The 16,322-nt window shown below is 50.7% G+C and overlaps 1 protein-coding gene across 2 annotated transcripts in view; it reads left to right on the top strand.

The window, feature by feature from the left end:
- CCDC88C (coiled-coil domain containing 88C) overlaps positions 1–16,322 on the top strand; it is a 148,302-nt gene that overhangs the window by 104,534 nt on the left and 27,446 nt on the right. For both annotated transcript variants that reach the window (XM_030930084.1, XM_030930083.1), the window contains exons 15-21: positions 548–1,618; positions 4,748–4,875; positions 6,255–6,396; positions 7,548–7,736; positions 8,839–9,000; positions 11,153–11,430; positions 15,064–15,207. In XM_030930084.1, coding sequence (XP_030785944.1) covers positions 548–1,618; positions 4,748–4,875; positions 6,255–6,396; positions 7,548–7,736; positions 8,839–9,000; positions 11,153–11,430; positions 15,064–15,207 — 2,114 coding nt within the window. The remainder of the gene's footprint in view (positions 1–547; positions 1,619–4,747; positions 4,876–6,254; positions 6,397–7,547; positions 7,737–8,838; positions 9,001–11,152; positions 11,431–15,063; positions 15,208–16,322) is intronic.

Here is a 16,322-nt window from a genome sequence, read left to right as displayed (position 1 = left end):
AGGAGGGTGCTACTGAGAGAATAGGGTGCTGAGGGAGAGAATACTGGGGTGCATGGCCACCTTAGAATCGTCATGCCAGGATGTTTTGGGGAGCTGGCCCCCAGTATGAGAAGGAACCAGTGAGGTTGATAGTCAGAGGAAAGTACTCCAGGCAGAGGGATCAGCATGTGCAAAGTGTTCATAGTTAGACGGGCTAGGAGTAGTGAGCAGGAGGTGGAGAGTGGTATAAGCAGAGGCTGCAGCGGTGGGCAGGGCCTGGCCACCAGAGACCAAGAGAAACCACTGAAACTTAAGTGAGGAAGAGAGATGTAATTTACATTTTAAAATCATCCTGGCTGCTCTGAGTGTATTCTGACTTGAACCATCTAAGTGGTGGTGTCTGTGCTCACTCACCTGTGTCTGTCAGGCCCCTGGGGAACACACAGGCGTCTGAGCACAGGTAGGACGCCGTTCAAGACCTTCTGTCTCCCATCCCCCAGTGTGAGTCCATGTCACTGAAATAGGTTCCTGCAGCAGCCTGGGTTGTGCCTGTTGTGTTTTCCCACAGATCAAGGACCTTGAGCAGGAAAAGGACCACCTCAACCGAGCCGTGTGGTCGCTGCGGGAAAGGTCGCAGGTCAGCAGCGAGGCCCGCATGAAAGACGTGGAGAAGGAGAACAAAGCTCTCCACCAGTCAGTGACAGAGGCCAATGGCAAGCTCAGCCAGTTGGAGTTTGAGAAGCAGCAGCTGCACAGGGACTTGGAGCAGGCCAAGGAGAAGGGGGAGCAGGCGGAGAAGCTGGAGAGGGAGCTGCAGCGACTCCAGGAGGAGAATGGGAGGCTGGCCAGGAAGGTGACCTCCCTGGAGACGGCCACTGAGAAAGTCGAGGCCCTGGAGCATGAGAGCCAGGGCCTGCAGCTGGAGAACCGGACACTGAGGAAGTCTCTGGACACCTTGCAGAACGTGTCCCTGCAACTTGAGGGCCTGGAGCGTGACAACAAGCAGCTGGACGCAGAGAACCTAGAGCTGCGCAGGCTAGTGGAGACCATGCGCTTCACCAGTACCAAGCTGGCACAGATGGAGAGGGAGAACCAGCAGCTGGAGCGTGAGAAAGAGGAGCTGAGGAAGAACGTGGAGCTGCTCAAGGCGCTGGGCAAGAAGTCAGAGCGCCTGGAGCTCAGCTACCAGAGCGTGAGCGCTGAGAACCTCCGGCTGCAGCAGAGCCTGGAGAGCAGCAGCCGCAAGACGCAGACCCTGGAGAGTGAGCTGGGCGAGCTGGAGGCCGAGCGCCAGGCACTGCGGCGGGACCTGGAGGCCCTCCGGCTGGCCAATGCACAGCTGGAGGGAGCTGAGAAGGACAGGAAGGCCCTGGAGCAGGAGGTGGCCCAGCTTGAGAAGGATAAGAAGCTGCTGGAGAAGGAGGCCAAGCGGCTGTGGCAGCAGGTGGAGCTCAAGGACGCGGTCTTGGACGATAGCACTGCCAAACTGTCCGCAGTCGAGAAGGAGAGCCGTGCGCTGGACAAGGAGCTGGCCCGCTGCAGGGATGCGGCTGGCAAGCTGAAGGAGCTGGAGAAGGACAACCGGGACCTCACCAAGCAAGTCACCGTGCATGCGAGGACGCTGACGACTCTGAGGGAGGTGAGCAGATGCAGGCGGCCCCTGTAAAGGGGTTGGCAGGTGGTGGCGTGGTGGTGGGTTCTGTGGTGCATGGTTTCAGGAGAGATGTAAGATTCTGTGTCCTCCTTAAATGCTTTATCTAATTCTAAACAGCAATCCCTAAAGGTCTAAGAACCCAATAAATACCACATATTACAATCTTATGACCCAGAGGTTCGTTCCTCATAGTTTGGGTTGTTTCATTTCATCATTTTCCCTCGTGTATACAGACACATGCTTAATATCATACTTACACACAGGTGAGCTGTTACGGTTTGTATTTATTATGTTGTGGGTTTTGTTATTATTTTAGATTTCAAAGCCACAATTTCCCAATGGCTGTAAGATATTTATTTATTTTATTTATTTTGTTTTATTCATTTATTATTTATTATTATTATTTTTTTGAGACAGAGTCTCACTCTGTTGCCCAGGCTAGAGTGTTGCAGCACAATCTCGGCTCACTACAACCTCTGTCTCCCGGATTCAAGCAATTCTCATGCCTCAGCATCCCACGTAGCTGGGACTACAGATACACGCTACCACGTCTGGCTAATCTTTTTGTATTTTAAGTAGAGACAGGTTTTCATCATGTTGGCCTGGCTGGTCTCGAACGTCTGACCTCAGGTGATCCACCATCTTGGCCTCCCCAAGTGCTGGGATTACAGGCATGAGCCACTGCACGCGGCCCTTTATTTTTGAGACAGAGTCTCGCTTTGTCGCCCAGGCTGGAGTGCAGTGGTGCAATCTCAGCTCACTGCAGGCTCCACCTCCTGGGTTCAAGCGATTCTCCTGCCTCAGCCTCCTGAGACTGGGATTACAGACATGTACCACCACGCCTAGCTAATTTTTGTATTTTCAGTAGAGATGGGGTTTCGCTATATTGGCCAGGCTGGTCTTGAACTCTTGACCTCAGGGGATCCATCCGCCTCGGCCTCCCAAAGTGCTGGGATTACAGGTGTGGGCCACTGTACTCGGCCAAGATATTTAATCCTGTAGGTTTACTGTAATTATTTTTTAGACGTTTAGATTGTTTTAGTGTTTTCCACTATTTTATTTTTATTTATTACTTTTTAAATTTTATTACTTTTTTTCCTAGAATCCTTTGCTGAAGTATTTTTTTAATTTGTTTTTAAAATTTTAGCACCTTTTTTCCTAGAATCCTATTTTCCACTATTTTAAATAATACTAGACATCCTTGTACACGTAGACCTTCATGAATCAAACTGTGTTTTAGGGTATATTCTCAGAAATTGAATTACAGGGTCAAAGGGTGTGAACGTGTTAGTCTCTTGAGGGATATAAAATCCTCCAGAATTCCATATTGTCCTTACCCTGGTAAGTGTTGTGTGGGCCACCTGGGCATTTATTTAGTATGCTGGGGTGAGTAGATGGCTGCTCTGGGAAATGGCTTCTGCAGCTGAAAGGCCCAGCCCTGTTTAGTCTCACTCATGTAGGGTCTAATGTGGGGGGCCTGCCCACATGGGAGAAGCCAGGCACTGCAGCGCTGCACTTAAGGCCCAGTTCAGGCGCCTGCCTTCTGTCATCTTGAGGCTTGGGCACCCCCAGTGGAGTCCAGTGGAGTCCTCCTCTAGTTCCTCGGCATGTGGTGGGTAGAGGAGGAAGAGAGAGAGTGAGGAAGATCACGCTGCATGGGCAGGCTCAGCAGCACAGCCACACCAACCACAGGGTGCCACATGCCACACAAGAGAAGGAAATCGGTTTGGTGAACACTGAGCAGTCTCCACAGTGGAAAAAGATGACTGACCATCCGTGCAGGCAATTCCGTGTGCTGTGAGGGAGAGATCCAAAATATGAATGCAGACAGAGCCCCAGCTGGTTAGCGTAGGTTTAGGCTGTGCTACAGTAGCCAACCCCAGCATCTCTGCAGCTCATCACAGCCAAGGCTTACCTCTTGCTCACCAGAGTCCAGGGGAGCCTCCAGGGAGTCTGTCCTGCTTGACCCAGCAGTCCAGGCTGTTTTGATCTCATGGTTCTGCCGTCTCAACACCATGCTTGGGCAGTTGCCCTGGCAGGTGAAAGGGCAGCTGAAGGTCACACATAGGCTCTTCTGTGTTCCAGCCAGGAGGTGACCCACGTCACTTCCACCTACAGCCCCTTTGCCAGAGCTGGTGACCTGACTTCAGCTGATACAGGGTGGCTGGGAAATTTGGGGGAGCAGGTGGTAAGCATCACCGTCTCTGTCACACTGCCCTTCAGGTTTGAGGATTTGGTAGGAGGGTTAAGCATGCATGTGAATGACTGTGACACCGGGCAGAAAACGGTCACTACCTAGAGAGCTACAAAGAGGTGCTGACATAAACTGGGGTGGAGGAAGTGAACCACCGACGTGCATTCAACACCCACGTTTTGAAAAGTAGACCGAGGCCGGGTGCAGTGGCTCACGCCTGTAATCCCAGCACTTTGGAAGACCAAGGTAGAAAGATTGCTTGAGGCCAGGAGTTCAAGACCAACCTGGAAATATAGCAAAACCCTATCTCTGCAAAAAATGTAAAAATTAGCCAGGTGTGGTGGTGCACTCCTGTAATTCCAGCTACTGAGGAGGCTGAGGTGGGAGGATCGCTTGAGCCAGGAGTTCAAGGCTGCAGTGAGCTGTGATCACACCGCTGTACTCTAGCCTAGGCAACAGAGCAAGATGCTGTCTCTAAAAAATGAAAAGTAAACCACATCCAGGGTTTAAAATAAAATATTTCCCATCTTTACACATTTTATGTTTCAAAGTGTCTACAAGGGGCATTTAATTACTTGTTTCTGTGTTGAAAAGGCAGCCGTATTACCAGATATCAAACGTACTACTTAAAGGTCAACATAAGTGGCATTTCAAATACGTGACTTAGAGAAGTGGCATATTAGATCCATCCTTGACATATTGCCACCTAGTCTGGTGGTTTTCAGCACCAGGAAGACTGGACAAGTGCATTCATTGGCTTTTCTCGGGAAGAGCATCCCTGGGGTTCAGAGTCCCCTCGCTCCACACGGAGGCAGCCGTGGTCTGGGAGGACAGTTGCTCACACCCGGGCGGGGCTGGCACCTGGCCTCCCTGCATGTTTTGCTGAGCTCCTGTCCCGTGCTCTCTCCCCATCATTGCAGGACCTGGTGCTGGAGAAGCTGAAGAGCCAGCAGCTCAGCAGTGAGCTGGACAAGCTGAGCCAGGAACTGGAGAAGGTCGGCCTCAACAGGGAGCTGCTGCTGCAGGAGGACGACAGCGGCAGTGACACGTGAGGGCCTCCTCTCCCTCTCCCCATTGTGGGAGCACTTCCTCCGCTGTTCAGTCTGCAGACTCCTCACCCTCCCCTGGGACCGCCATGAATTCTCTACTGCCGAGGACTCTGATCTCACGTAGTTCCTTGAGCCCAAAGTTCCTTGGTCGTTTCTGTTCCAGCTCTTGTTCCTTGAGGTTCTCAGATAGGTGTGGAAGGAGATTTTGTCTGATGAAAAAGCTTATTAATTTTTTTTTTTTTTGAGACAGGGTCTGACTCTGTCACCCAGGTAGGAGTGTAGCGTTATGACCTCGGCTTACCTCCATGTCCACCTCCCAGGTTCAAGCGATCCTCCAGCCCCAGCTGGAGACCACTACCCAGCTGGGACCACTACCCAGCTGGGACCACCGGCGTGCACCACCACACCTGGCTAATCTTTGTATTTTTCGTAGAGAGGGGGTTTTGCCATTTTGGCCAGGCTGGTCTCGAACTCCTGAGCTCAAAGCGATCTGCCCACCTCAGCCTCCCAAAATGCTGGGATTACAGGTGTGAGCCACTGCTCCCAGCCACGCTTCTTAATGTTTTTTAAAAAGTAGACTATTAGAGTTTTTCCCTGCAATGCTTGCTTAAATGATCCTGGGATTTTTTTGTTGTTGTTGCTATTGTTATTGTTTTGAGACAAAGTGTCACTCTGTTACCCAGGCAGGAGTGCAGTGATGTAATCCCGGCTCAGTGCAACCTCCGCCTCCTGGTTTCAAGTGATTCTCGTGCCTCAGCCTCCTGAGTAGCTGAGATCACATTCACCCCATGCCCAGTTAATTTTTGTATTTTTTTAGTAGAGATGGGGTGTCACCATGTTGGCCAGATTGGTCTCCAACTCCTGACCTCAAGTGATCCTCCCACCTCAGCCTCCCAAAGTGCTGGGATTACAGGCATGAGCCACTGTGCTCGTCCTGATCTTGTTTTTTAAGGAAATCCAAGGTCTTGGTCTTTTTCTGGACTTGTAACCTAGAAGACCCACATGCCTTATAGTAGGAATCCTCTCTGGTGGAAAGGCCTTAGACTTACCACTTAACCTAGCACTGTGACCTGGGGCAAATTGCTTAACCTTTCTGAGATTCAGTTTCCCCTTTGGTAAAATGGCAATAATTCCTGCTTCAGACAGTGACTGTAAAACTGTAGCTGTGGTGTCGCCTTTGAAGGTGTCACAGGTGTTTCTACCCAGGGAACCCCCAAAGGGCTCTGGGAAGATGAGTTTTGGCTCATGAGTTCTTCTGGACCAAAAGCTGCAGCTCCATAACCCAGCCTAGTGGAAGGAGTGATGTGTTGGCAGTGAGGACACTGGGAACTTGTGGAGAAGTAGATAAGCGATACTATTATATCTTTGTGTTTTCCAGAAAATACAAGATTTTGGAGGGCAGAAATGAATCAGCATTAAAAACAACACTAGCCATGAAAGAAGAAAAGATTGTGCTTTTGGAAGCACAGATGGAAGAGAAAGCGAGCCTAAATCGCCAGTTAGAGAGCGAGCTGCAGATGGTGAGCATGGAGGTTTCACTGTGCGGCCCAGCTGCCCACTCTCGGCCTCACCCTTTCCAGCCCCTCACCTGTATAGCAGAGGGGTGACCCAGATACCCGTTTTCTAGGGCAGCTGTGGATGCGCCGCAGGGTGACTGAGGGAGCCACCCTCAGAATCACACACACTGGGGCCAAACAGAACCAGAGTAAGAGTCACAGGCCTGCAGGGAGGCGGGCAGTGGCCTAGAGCAGCACCAAGTCCACCAGGCAAGATATGGGAACACCCGTGAGAGCCCTCCGTGAAACTGTACATCGGGCACTGAGCAACGGCCTGCAGTCTCACAGGAGCCTTCTGATGAGACAGACGGGTGCACAGGGACCCATGAGGACATGCACATGTCTACTTCTGGGTGCATGCGTGCACACATATTTGTCACATGTGTGAACACACTTTCCATATGCATATAGACGTGTGTTCTCCACAGATGCACACTCTCCACATACATATGCACATGTTCTCCATAAACACATATGCACATGCTCCTTACACATACATGCATGCTCTCTACACACATGTATTATACATATGCCCGCCACGTGTGCACACTCCACACAGAGACACATGCTCCTCACACACAGGTGTGCACACCCGACACGTGCTCTCCACGTGCACACTCTCACAGGTCATCAGGTGTGCACACTCCCCCCTTCCACACATGCGCTCTTCCAGCCTCAGTTTTGAACATGTGCCATGCTTCTTGGCTGCAGGATTGAATAGGAATCTGGATGAAGCCGCTGCAGCGCCGGCAGGGGCTTTGAGACCTCGTCCCTGTTCACGTCCTGTATCCTCAGCCTCACCTCTGTTTGAAGGAGTTGACAACTGAGGCTCAGGAAAGCAGGAAGCCATGTGGCTAAAGCAGGGACTGAGGCAGGAACGGGTCGCAGGCCCCCACCTCCCTGTCCTCTGTGGAAGGGAAGGGAAAGTGTAGGGCAGAGGGTTGGTGCCTTCCCCTCAAAAAAAAGGGAGTGCGTCTCGCTTACACGCACCAGGGCGGGCAAGTGTGGGGAGTGCGGAGGGTGTGGTGCGGGCTGCCCTCAGCCACTCACTCAGGGTTCCAGGCCGGGCTGCTTCTGCCTAAAGCCTCCTTGCTCATTGTCACACCCGCCTGTAGCTGAAGAAGGAGTGTGAGACCCTCAGGCAGAACGAGGGAGAGGGGCAGCACTTGCAGAACTCTTTCAAGCACCCTGCGGGGAAGACAGCCGCCAGTCACCAGGGGAAGGAGGCCTGGGGGCCCAGCCACAAGGAAGCCACCATGGAGCTTCTCCGAGTGAAGGACCGGGCCATCGAGCTGGAGCGGAATGTGAGTGGGCTGGCCTGGGCATGGTCCATCGGGGAGAGAGAGAGAGAGACACTGCCCTATCAGTAGTCCCACAGATGACTTGTCATTGCTGTAAAGAACACAGGAGATTTAGCCGGATCTAGTTGGACACGTCTTGAGTTGCAGGTCCCGGGGGCTCCTCTTCATTCGAGGTCCCTTCAGTGATTCTCACATCAGGGGCACACACAGTCTTCACGGCAATTCAGCCTCTTCCTGGAGTGTTGTGTCTTTCAGTGCCCAGTACCAGGGATTGGCAAACTCCACCCCCCACCCGCCTTTGTAAATAAAGTTTTATTAGCAGACAGTCATGCCTATTGTTTACAGGTTGTCGGTGGCTGCTTCCCCTCCAGTGACAGTGATTCTTTAGGTTGAGATGGAAACCCCATGGCTGGCAAACCCAAAAGTATTTCCTATCTGGCCCTTGCTAGAAAAAGTCTGCTAATGCATGTCCGTACCTCTGACTTTGATTCTCAACAATGACTTTATGAAGTTCAGAGTGGTGATTTTCACTATTTGATCGATGATAAAGCTGAAACAGAATTTAAGAGACTTGACCCAAAGCCCCATGCTAATAAGGGATAGTAAAAGACTACGGGGTCCTGGCCCTTAGCCCAGTTGGTGGCAAACTTTAACATGGTCTTTATTAATCTCATGTAGCGTGAAGCACCTTATTCTACTTGCTGTCACCTCTGAGTAAGGCTGTAGCCTAAGGTTTTGACTCTCTGTCCTGTGAGATACTCAGGGTTAGTCAATGGGAGACAGAAATGCACTGTTAAGGTGTTCAACAGAAAACAAAGGAAAGCATTAAAGAGACAAAGGAAGTGGCTTTAACTCCAGCATGCACTCACCTCCCACTTACATACCTGGGTGTCAGGCAGTGTCCCCATGATGTGTAGCCTTTAAAAAAAAAATTCCTGCTGATTATCTTTTTCAAAGAGAGAAAATATACTGCCCTCATCCAGCAGACCCTCGTTTTGGCTCCCAAAACCTCAACTTTTGAGAGTTCGTTACAACCCAAGTACCTGTGGCCAGTTAGCATTTACCCAGTTGGAGTTTGATTGGCTCACGCTTCCCGATCTTCTAGAACGCAGCTCTGCAGGCTGAGAAGCAGCTGCTCAAGGAACAGCTGCAGCACCTGGAGACCCAGAATGTGACCTTCAGCAGCCAGATCTTGACACTGCAGAAACAGAGCGCCTTCCTGCAGGAGCACAATACCACACTGCAGACACAGACCGCCAAGCTGCAGGTGAGCGGGGCTCCCAGCGCCAGTGGTCACAAGCCCCGCAGGATGTTTATCTGTGGCTCCTGGGGACCAACTGGGGGCATTAAGACTCCTCAAAAGAAGCAGCAGATCAAAGCACAGAGCAGTTTGGGGTTTTGTTAATAGACCCGCTGCAAACAGTGATCAGTGAAGGGGGTGATAGTTTTTAAGCCATTTTTAGTGATTGAGAAAATGGCTGCATGGGCGAAAGTTTCATTTCTCTCCTTTTACTTGCATTCTTGTGCATGTTTTCCAGTCTTTTCCTTGAGGTGTTATTAGGACTGACTTGGAAAAGAGGTTTTGGGATTAAGCTTGGTTTAACAGAGTTAACCAGATTTCTTTACTGTAGAAATTTCTTTACTGTAGATTTCTTTACTGTAGAACCTGGCAGAACTCTTTCTTTTTAAGCTAATGTAAATTTTTAATCTCTAAGAGGGAAGTGTGGGATATGAAGAGGCTCCCAGACTGTTGAGAGCATCAAGTAGAACTAGGATTGTGTGCCACTTCAGATGCTTGTTTTCATTTATTGCTTGTAGACTGTGGGAAAATTATTTATTTATTGCAGGTTTTGTTTGTTTGTTTTTGAGATGGGAGTCTCACTCTGTCACCCAAGCTGGAGTGCAGTGGTGCGATCTTGACTCACTGCGGCCTCTGCCTCCCAGGTTCAAGTGATTCTTGTGCCTTGGCTAATTTTTGTATTTTTAGTAGAGATGGGATTTCATTAAGTTAGCCAGGCTGGTCTCGAACTCCTGACCTCAAATGATCCACCCGCCTCGCCTCCCAAAGTGCTGGGATTACAGGTGTGAGCCACCACACCTGGCCTTTTATTGCAGTTTCTGAGAAAACTTTGAAAATATGTAACTTATGGGGCAAGGACAATCAACAGGAGACTGTTTGGCAAAGAAATTGGAATTTGTTCTGCTAACAAGAAAATAGTATATTGACTTACTATTTTGGATTTTTCTTACAGTCTTAATCTGGTTTTAATATCAGGGTAATTCTGGCTTCACAAAATAATTTGGGAACTATTCCCTTCTCTTCAGTTTCTGGTGATTTTGGATGTCATTGGATGCAGAGGTATACAAATATCAATTATGTTAAATAGGTTGATAGTATTGTTCAGGTATTCTATAGCCTTATTTACAGATTTTCTGTCTACTTGTTCTAGAATATAGGTTTTGGCCGGGTGCGGTGGCTCAAGCCTGTAATCCCAGCACTTTGGGAGGCCGAGACAGGTGGATCACGAGGTCAAGAGATTGAGACCATCCTGGCTAACACGGTGAAACCCCGTCTCTACTAAAAAATACAAAAAACTAGCCGGGCGAGGTGGCGGGCGCCTGTAGTCCCAGCTACTCGGGAGGCTGAGCCAGGAGAATGGCGTGAACCTGGGAGGCGGAGCTTGCAGTGAGCTGAGATCTGGCCACTGCACTCCAGCCTGGGCGACAGAGCGAGACTCCATCTCAAAAAAAAAAAAATAAATTAATCTAGAATATAGGTTTTATTTTCATTGTAAGAGACAGGGTTTCACTCTGTCACCCAGGCTGGAGTGCAGTGCTGCAATCATAGCTCACTATAACCTCCAACTCCTGGGCTCAAGCAATCCTCCTGCCTCAGCCTCCCAAGCAGCTGGGACTATAGGCATACAACACCATGCCCAGCTAAGTTAAAAACACCTTTTGTTTGTTTGTTTGTTGGTAGAGATGGGGTCGCACTATGTTGCTCAGGCTGGTCTTGAATTATTTGGTTCAAGTGGTGCTCCTGCTTCTGCTTCCCAAAGTCCTGGGATTACAGGCCTGGGCCACCACAGCCAGCTGAAAAGAGGTTTTTAAAAAAGTATCAAAGAGGGCACAGCACCCAAGGGAGTTATCCAGGAAAAGGACATCATCTGCCCCAGCAGCTCGCATTTGTGGCCAGTGGTTCAGGACTGAAGCACCCTCTGAGTGCCCGTCTATGTGGTTTAGTCCCCTTCCCACAGCAGTTCCTTAAGTTCTGGAACAGCCGTCCTGGGTACCCTCTGGGTCTTCTGCCCTGAAGGTCCCGGCTCTATTTTCGTGTCTGCTGGAGCACTTGACCTGCTCCCCAGCCCTCCTCGCTGACTGTGGGGCCTGCGCCACACCGCGCTTCTCCCTCTCGGCAGGTGGAGAACTCCACACTGAGCTCCCAGAGTGCCGCGCTCACCGCGCAGTACGCGCTGCTTCAGAACCACCATACAGCCAAGGAGACGGAGAACGAGAGCCTGCAGAGGCAGCAGGAGCAGCTTACAGCGGCCTACGAGGCCCTGCTGCAGGACCACGAGCACCTGGGCACGCTGCACGAGCGGCAATCGGCTGAGTACGAGGCTCTCATCCGCCAGCACAGCTGCCTGAAGACACTGCATCGGAACCTGGAGCTGGAGCACAAGGAGCTCGGGGAGAGGTGGGGCCTGGGGAAGGAAGGGGACCTGGGGAGGGGTAGAGTCCGGAGGAGAGGCAGGTCCAGGGTGAAAGGTAGGGCCTGGGGTAGATGGGTGGGACCTGGGGGAGAGGCGGGGCCTGGGGGAAATGGGTGGAGCCTGTAGGAAAGATGGAGAGGACCTGGAGGAGATGGGTGGGACCTGTGGGAAAGGTGGGGCTTGAGGGAGAGTGATGGAGCCTGGAGGAGAGGTCGGGCCAGCAGAGAGAGGTGGAGCCTGGAGGAGAGGCGGGGTCTGGGGGAGATAGGTGGGACCTGTAGGAAAGGCGGGGCCTGGGGGAGATGGGTGGAGCCTGGAGGAGAGGCGGGGCCTCCTGATGGGGGTGGAGCCTGGAGGAGAGGTAGAGCCTGGAGGAGAGGCGGGGTCTCAGGAGAGGGGTAGAGCTTGGAGGAGATACAGGGCCTTGGGGAAGTGGGCAGGGCCCAAGGGAGAGGCAGGGTGTGTAGGGAGGTGAAGGATGGTGGAGGTGGGGCCCCTGGTTAGGCCTGCAGCGGGGCCTTGGGCCAGGCCTGGGGAGACTGTCAGGCTACCCAGAGGACCAAGACTTCCCCGGCCCTCCCCTGCAGGAAATCTCTTGTCCGTCTGCTTCCCATTGTTGGGGCACCTGAGCTTTCCCAAAGGGAAGGAAATAAAACGTTACCTTCAGCAATTTGGAATTTGTGCAACTGGAGACATTAGCAAGAAGGGGTTCTGTGTGGAGAAGGGGGTGCCTCTACTACTTCCAGTGGGCCTTTGGGGCCCTGATCCCTAAGGGTTCTCTTCTTCTCTCTTTTCTCCCCAAAACAGAAATAAGGAGGGAATTCTCCATGGCTCCGTTTGTAGGGGTGTGCCTTCTCTGGCCTCCCAGCTCTTTCATATCAAGGTCTTGCTTGTTTTCATTTTTAACCTTTAATTATGGAAACTTCCAAACATATAGAAAGTAAGCAGAATCATATAGTGAAACTCTTGTGTACGTGTCATGCGCCCTCTACAGTCATTTATGTCCTGCGGTTCTCATTTCATGTGCACCTCCCATTCTCCACCCCCATGCCCCATTTTTTACAGGTAAAACTTACATACATTGAAATGCAGACATCTTAATTTTGCACTCTTGACGGTTTGTGGTCTTGGGTTTTGTATTCATTAAGTCAGCCAACCTGGGCTGGGATTCTGCCTCCTGCTAATCAGTGATGGTACCAGGCACCAGCACAGAGCATGGCAGGATCCTGGGAGGGCTAGGAGAGGTAGGATGCTGCTCTCCAGAGTCTGAGGGGCAGGTGTGATGTGTACCTGGATATGATGCATGAGAGAGATGTGGCTAAAGAGAGGCTCTCAGATACTTGGAGTACAACAGAGGGAGCAAGATCCACTTTCCTTTGCCTGGGAAGTGGCCCTGCTGATGCTGTTTCCTTTGAAGCAGCCTCAACAACATGGCTAAGTGATCATTGGTTCTTCAAGGTGGGAGTGGGGAGGACATCTCCACAGTCAGGAGCGCAAATGTCATGAGTCACAAAAGCCTTGTGTGGGCACTGATGATGCTTGTGGGTTCGTGAGTGGTGACGACATTCATTTATTCACTTCCCAAGTGCTCCCTTTTTGTCTCTGTCTGGAGTTCTTCACCCCTTTTATCCATCCAGATCTCCATCCTTCAGGGGCTGTTGAGGCATCTGAAACTGTAAGACTACTCCTTCCGGCCTAAAGTAGCATCTGCTGCCTCTTGGCACTTTAATCTCTCCCTCATCTTCCCCCACCCATCTTGTTATTTGTGTAACATTTATTGTGTACGTGGTGCTGTGTCTAGACGTGGTAGGAGTTGCACCCAGTTGACAAACTAATGAAGCATTTGTGTCCGTCTGATACCAGCATGATGCCCAGCACTCATCAGGCACTTGTGTGCCTTATTCTTAGTGTTATGTTATGTTATGTTATGTTATGTTATGTTATGTTATGTTATGTTATGTTATGTTAAATAATGCCGTATTGTTTATTTATTTATTTATTTTGAGATGGAGTCTCAATCTGTCGCCCAGGCTGGAGTGCAGTGGAGTGATCTTGGCTCACAGCAGCCTCCACCTCCTGGGTTCAAGCAATCCTACCTCAGCCTCTCAGGTAGCTGGGACTACAGGCATGCACTACCACACCTGGCTAATTTTTGTATTTTTTAGTAGAGACGGGATTTCACCATGTTGGCCAGGCTGGTTTTGAACTCCTGACCTCAAGTGATCCACCGGCCTCGGCCTCCCAAAGTGCTGGGATTCCAGGCATGAGCCACCGCACCTGGCCCCCTTATTGTATTCTTAATGTGCATTCAGAGGGCAAAGATTTTGGCAGGTGGAGTTTGGACTGTTGTTTTCCCTGCAGGTCCTTGCTCAATACAGCATGTGGTGGTTACTCAGTGGTTTTTGCTGGTTGGACAGATGACTGGAGGCCCCCTTGGTGTGTCTGCAGCAGGACTACAGGTTTAGGAGTGTAGGTACATGGCACGCAAGGATGATGGTTCTCTCTTCTCATTTGACACTTTTAAATCAGAGACGCCCACTCACTCATTGCTCTAACAAGTATTCACTACGTGTCATTCCTCACACGGGGATTCAGTGATGAGCAAGGCTTATAAAGTTTCTGCCCTACAGTTGGGTCATTGCTAATGGTTAGAGACGTGCTTGATTAATGTGCTTTTCCAACAAGGTGCAATGGAGTCCTGAAGAGAAAGGCTGGAAACCCCAGGGACACTGGCTAGTCTCTGTCAGATTGTCTTTGGGTGTGAGACACTCAGGAAGGGGTCTGTAGAGAAGAATTTGTCTCAATGGGGAAGATCAGGAGACCATGCCTCAGACTTCTCAACACTTCCAGTCTGCTAGGAGATCCTGGGTCACGCGTAAACACATGAGGTTGAAACAGGCTGGAAGAGGGAGGGGCCAGGGCCTATGGGGCCTGCATCATTGTACTCTGCCCCCCCAGAGACGGCCAGTGCAGCCAACAAAGATAGATTAGAGCCTGGAGAAGATTAGAGCCTGGAGGGTAGGGAGAAAGTTGCGGGGAAGGTGAGGACTGTGGCTGAGGGGCGGAGGAGAGCTGCTGTGTGTATGTGACAGCTAGTCCCTGGCAGCTTCTGGGTGAGCCTCTGTGCTCTGGGGGAGGCCAGACTAAGAAAAAGTGGATGCAAGCACGAAGGGGAGAGGGAGAGGCTTCTCCAGCCCTTAGAGGGTGGGATTAGCTGTGATGTGCGGTGGAATTCTACTGTTTGTTTTATGGTTTGTTAGATTTATTTGTGCTTATTTATAATTCCCTAAAAGAGAAGGGCATGGAGCTCAGAAAATGTAGTCATCGCGTTGTCAGTTGGCTAAAGGAAGAGGGACTGCTTTATCAGGGCATGGAGGGACTGTGGAGACAGATCGGGCTGGAGGAAGAGGATTCTGGGCTCCGGGGCACGGTACTGGCCCGGACATGGCTCCCAGTGGCTGCACTCCCCGCCTGCCCCATGCCCCTCACTTCTGCAGAGAGAATCTCCAGAGGAATCCCATTTTCTCACAGGAGACACGCAGATCCTCTGGGGTGTGAGTTACCTGTAGGAAAAGAAGGCCCTGGCCACACTCACAGGAGGTGTTTCCCTCCAACAGACACGGTGACATGCTGAAGCGCAAGGCGGAGCTGGAGGAGCGGGAGAAGGTCTTGACCATGGAGCGGGAGGCGCTGCAGCAGGAGCAGAGAACAAACGCCCTTGCCGTGGGCGAGAACCAGAGGCTGCGGGGCGAACTGGACAGGTGAGCGCCGGCGCCCAGCCCTGCACACAGCGGCATTCAGCACCCCAGATTCTGTTCAGACCCTCCTTGCATAGCAACCACTGAGAAGGTCGAGTCCCCTGGCAATGGTGGATTTTTATCCCTTGCTATGTGAACAGCTGGGTGGGTAAAATAAGCTAAAGGGTAACCCTAGCTGGTTGCTGGCATGCGAACACTCAGGTGACACCTGGAGATGGTGCATCATCTGAGTTGGGTGGTTCTCCCCCCGCCATCTCCGACCCTTGTGAGGATTGCATCAGGCACAGGTGAATTCATCATCTGGCATAAGCCCGCCTCATGCTCATGAAGGAGAAGCTGCAGATTCCTCATGATTCACAGAGCCCCTATTTGTGAATCCACCTACTTGCTAAAGTTTTATTTGCCACCCCAAGAGCAGTCTCCGTGGAGCTTTCGTGGACCCGTACCGAGTGGTGAAATGTGGGAGTTACTGGATGTGCGTGTTCCCAACTGAGGGCGCACAGCAAGCAACACGCTGCCTTCTTCTTTCAGCTCCTACTACAAACACACGTCCCTTTCAGAATCTCTTCAGTGCTACGGTTTTCATATTTTGTGCTTTCGGGAAGTGACTTTGCTGTTTAAAATGACCCACAATTGTAGTACTGGAGTGCTGTTTCATGTCCCTAAGCAGAAGGTGGCTGTGATGTGCCTTACAGAGAAAAAAGTCTTAGATAAGCTTTGTTCAGGCATGAGTTATAGTGCTCTTGGCTGTGAGTATGTTACATAAGGTATCTTTAAACAGAAACCCACATAAAACAAGGTTATGTATTGATCAAGTAACAAAAATGTGACCAGAGGCTCCCAGGAACCTAATTTTATGTTTTTTCCCTAGGCTGGATGCTTCGCTGTTCACTCATTCAGTGTTGACAGCAACTTTATAGAATATGACTACCACATATAATAAGAATCGACTATACTATTATTATATCTTTTTGACTTTTCTTTAAACAGATGAGGAAACAGGTTGAGAGAGATTAAATAACTTGTTCCAAGTCAGTGTTTCTAGTGAATAGCAGAGTCAGGATGGAAACCAGGTCCTGTCTCATTGCAAAGGCTTGACCATACGAAATTCTTCCTCC

Source organism: Rhinopithecus roxellana, chromosome 5 (assembly GCF_007565055.1).
Source record: "Rhinopithecus roxellana isolate Shanxi Qingling chromosome 5, ASM756505v1, whole genome shotgun sequence".
Lineage (NCBI taxonomy): Eukaryota > Metazoa > Chordata > Mammalia > Primates > Cercopithecidae > Rhinopithecus > Rhinopithecus roxellana.
Note: the sequence above shows the minus strand (reverse complement) of the source record. Positions and strands in the feature narration are given on the sequence as shown.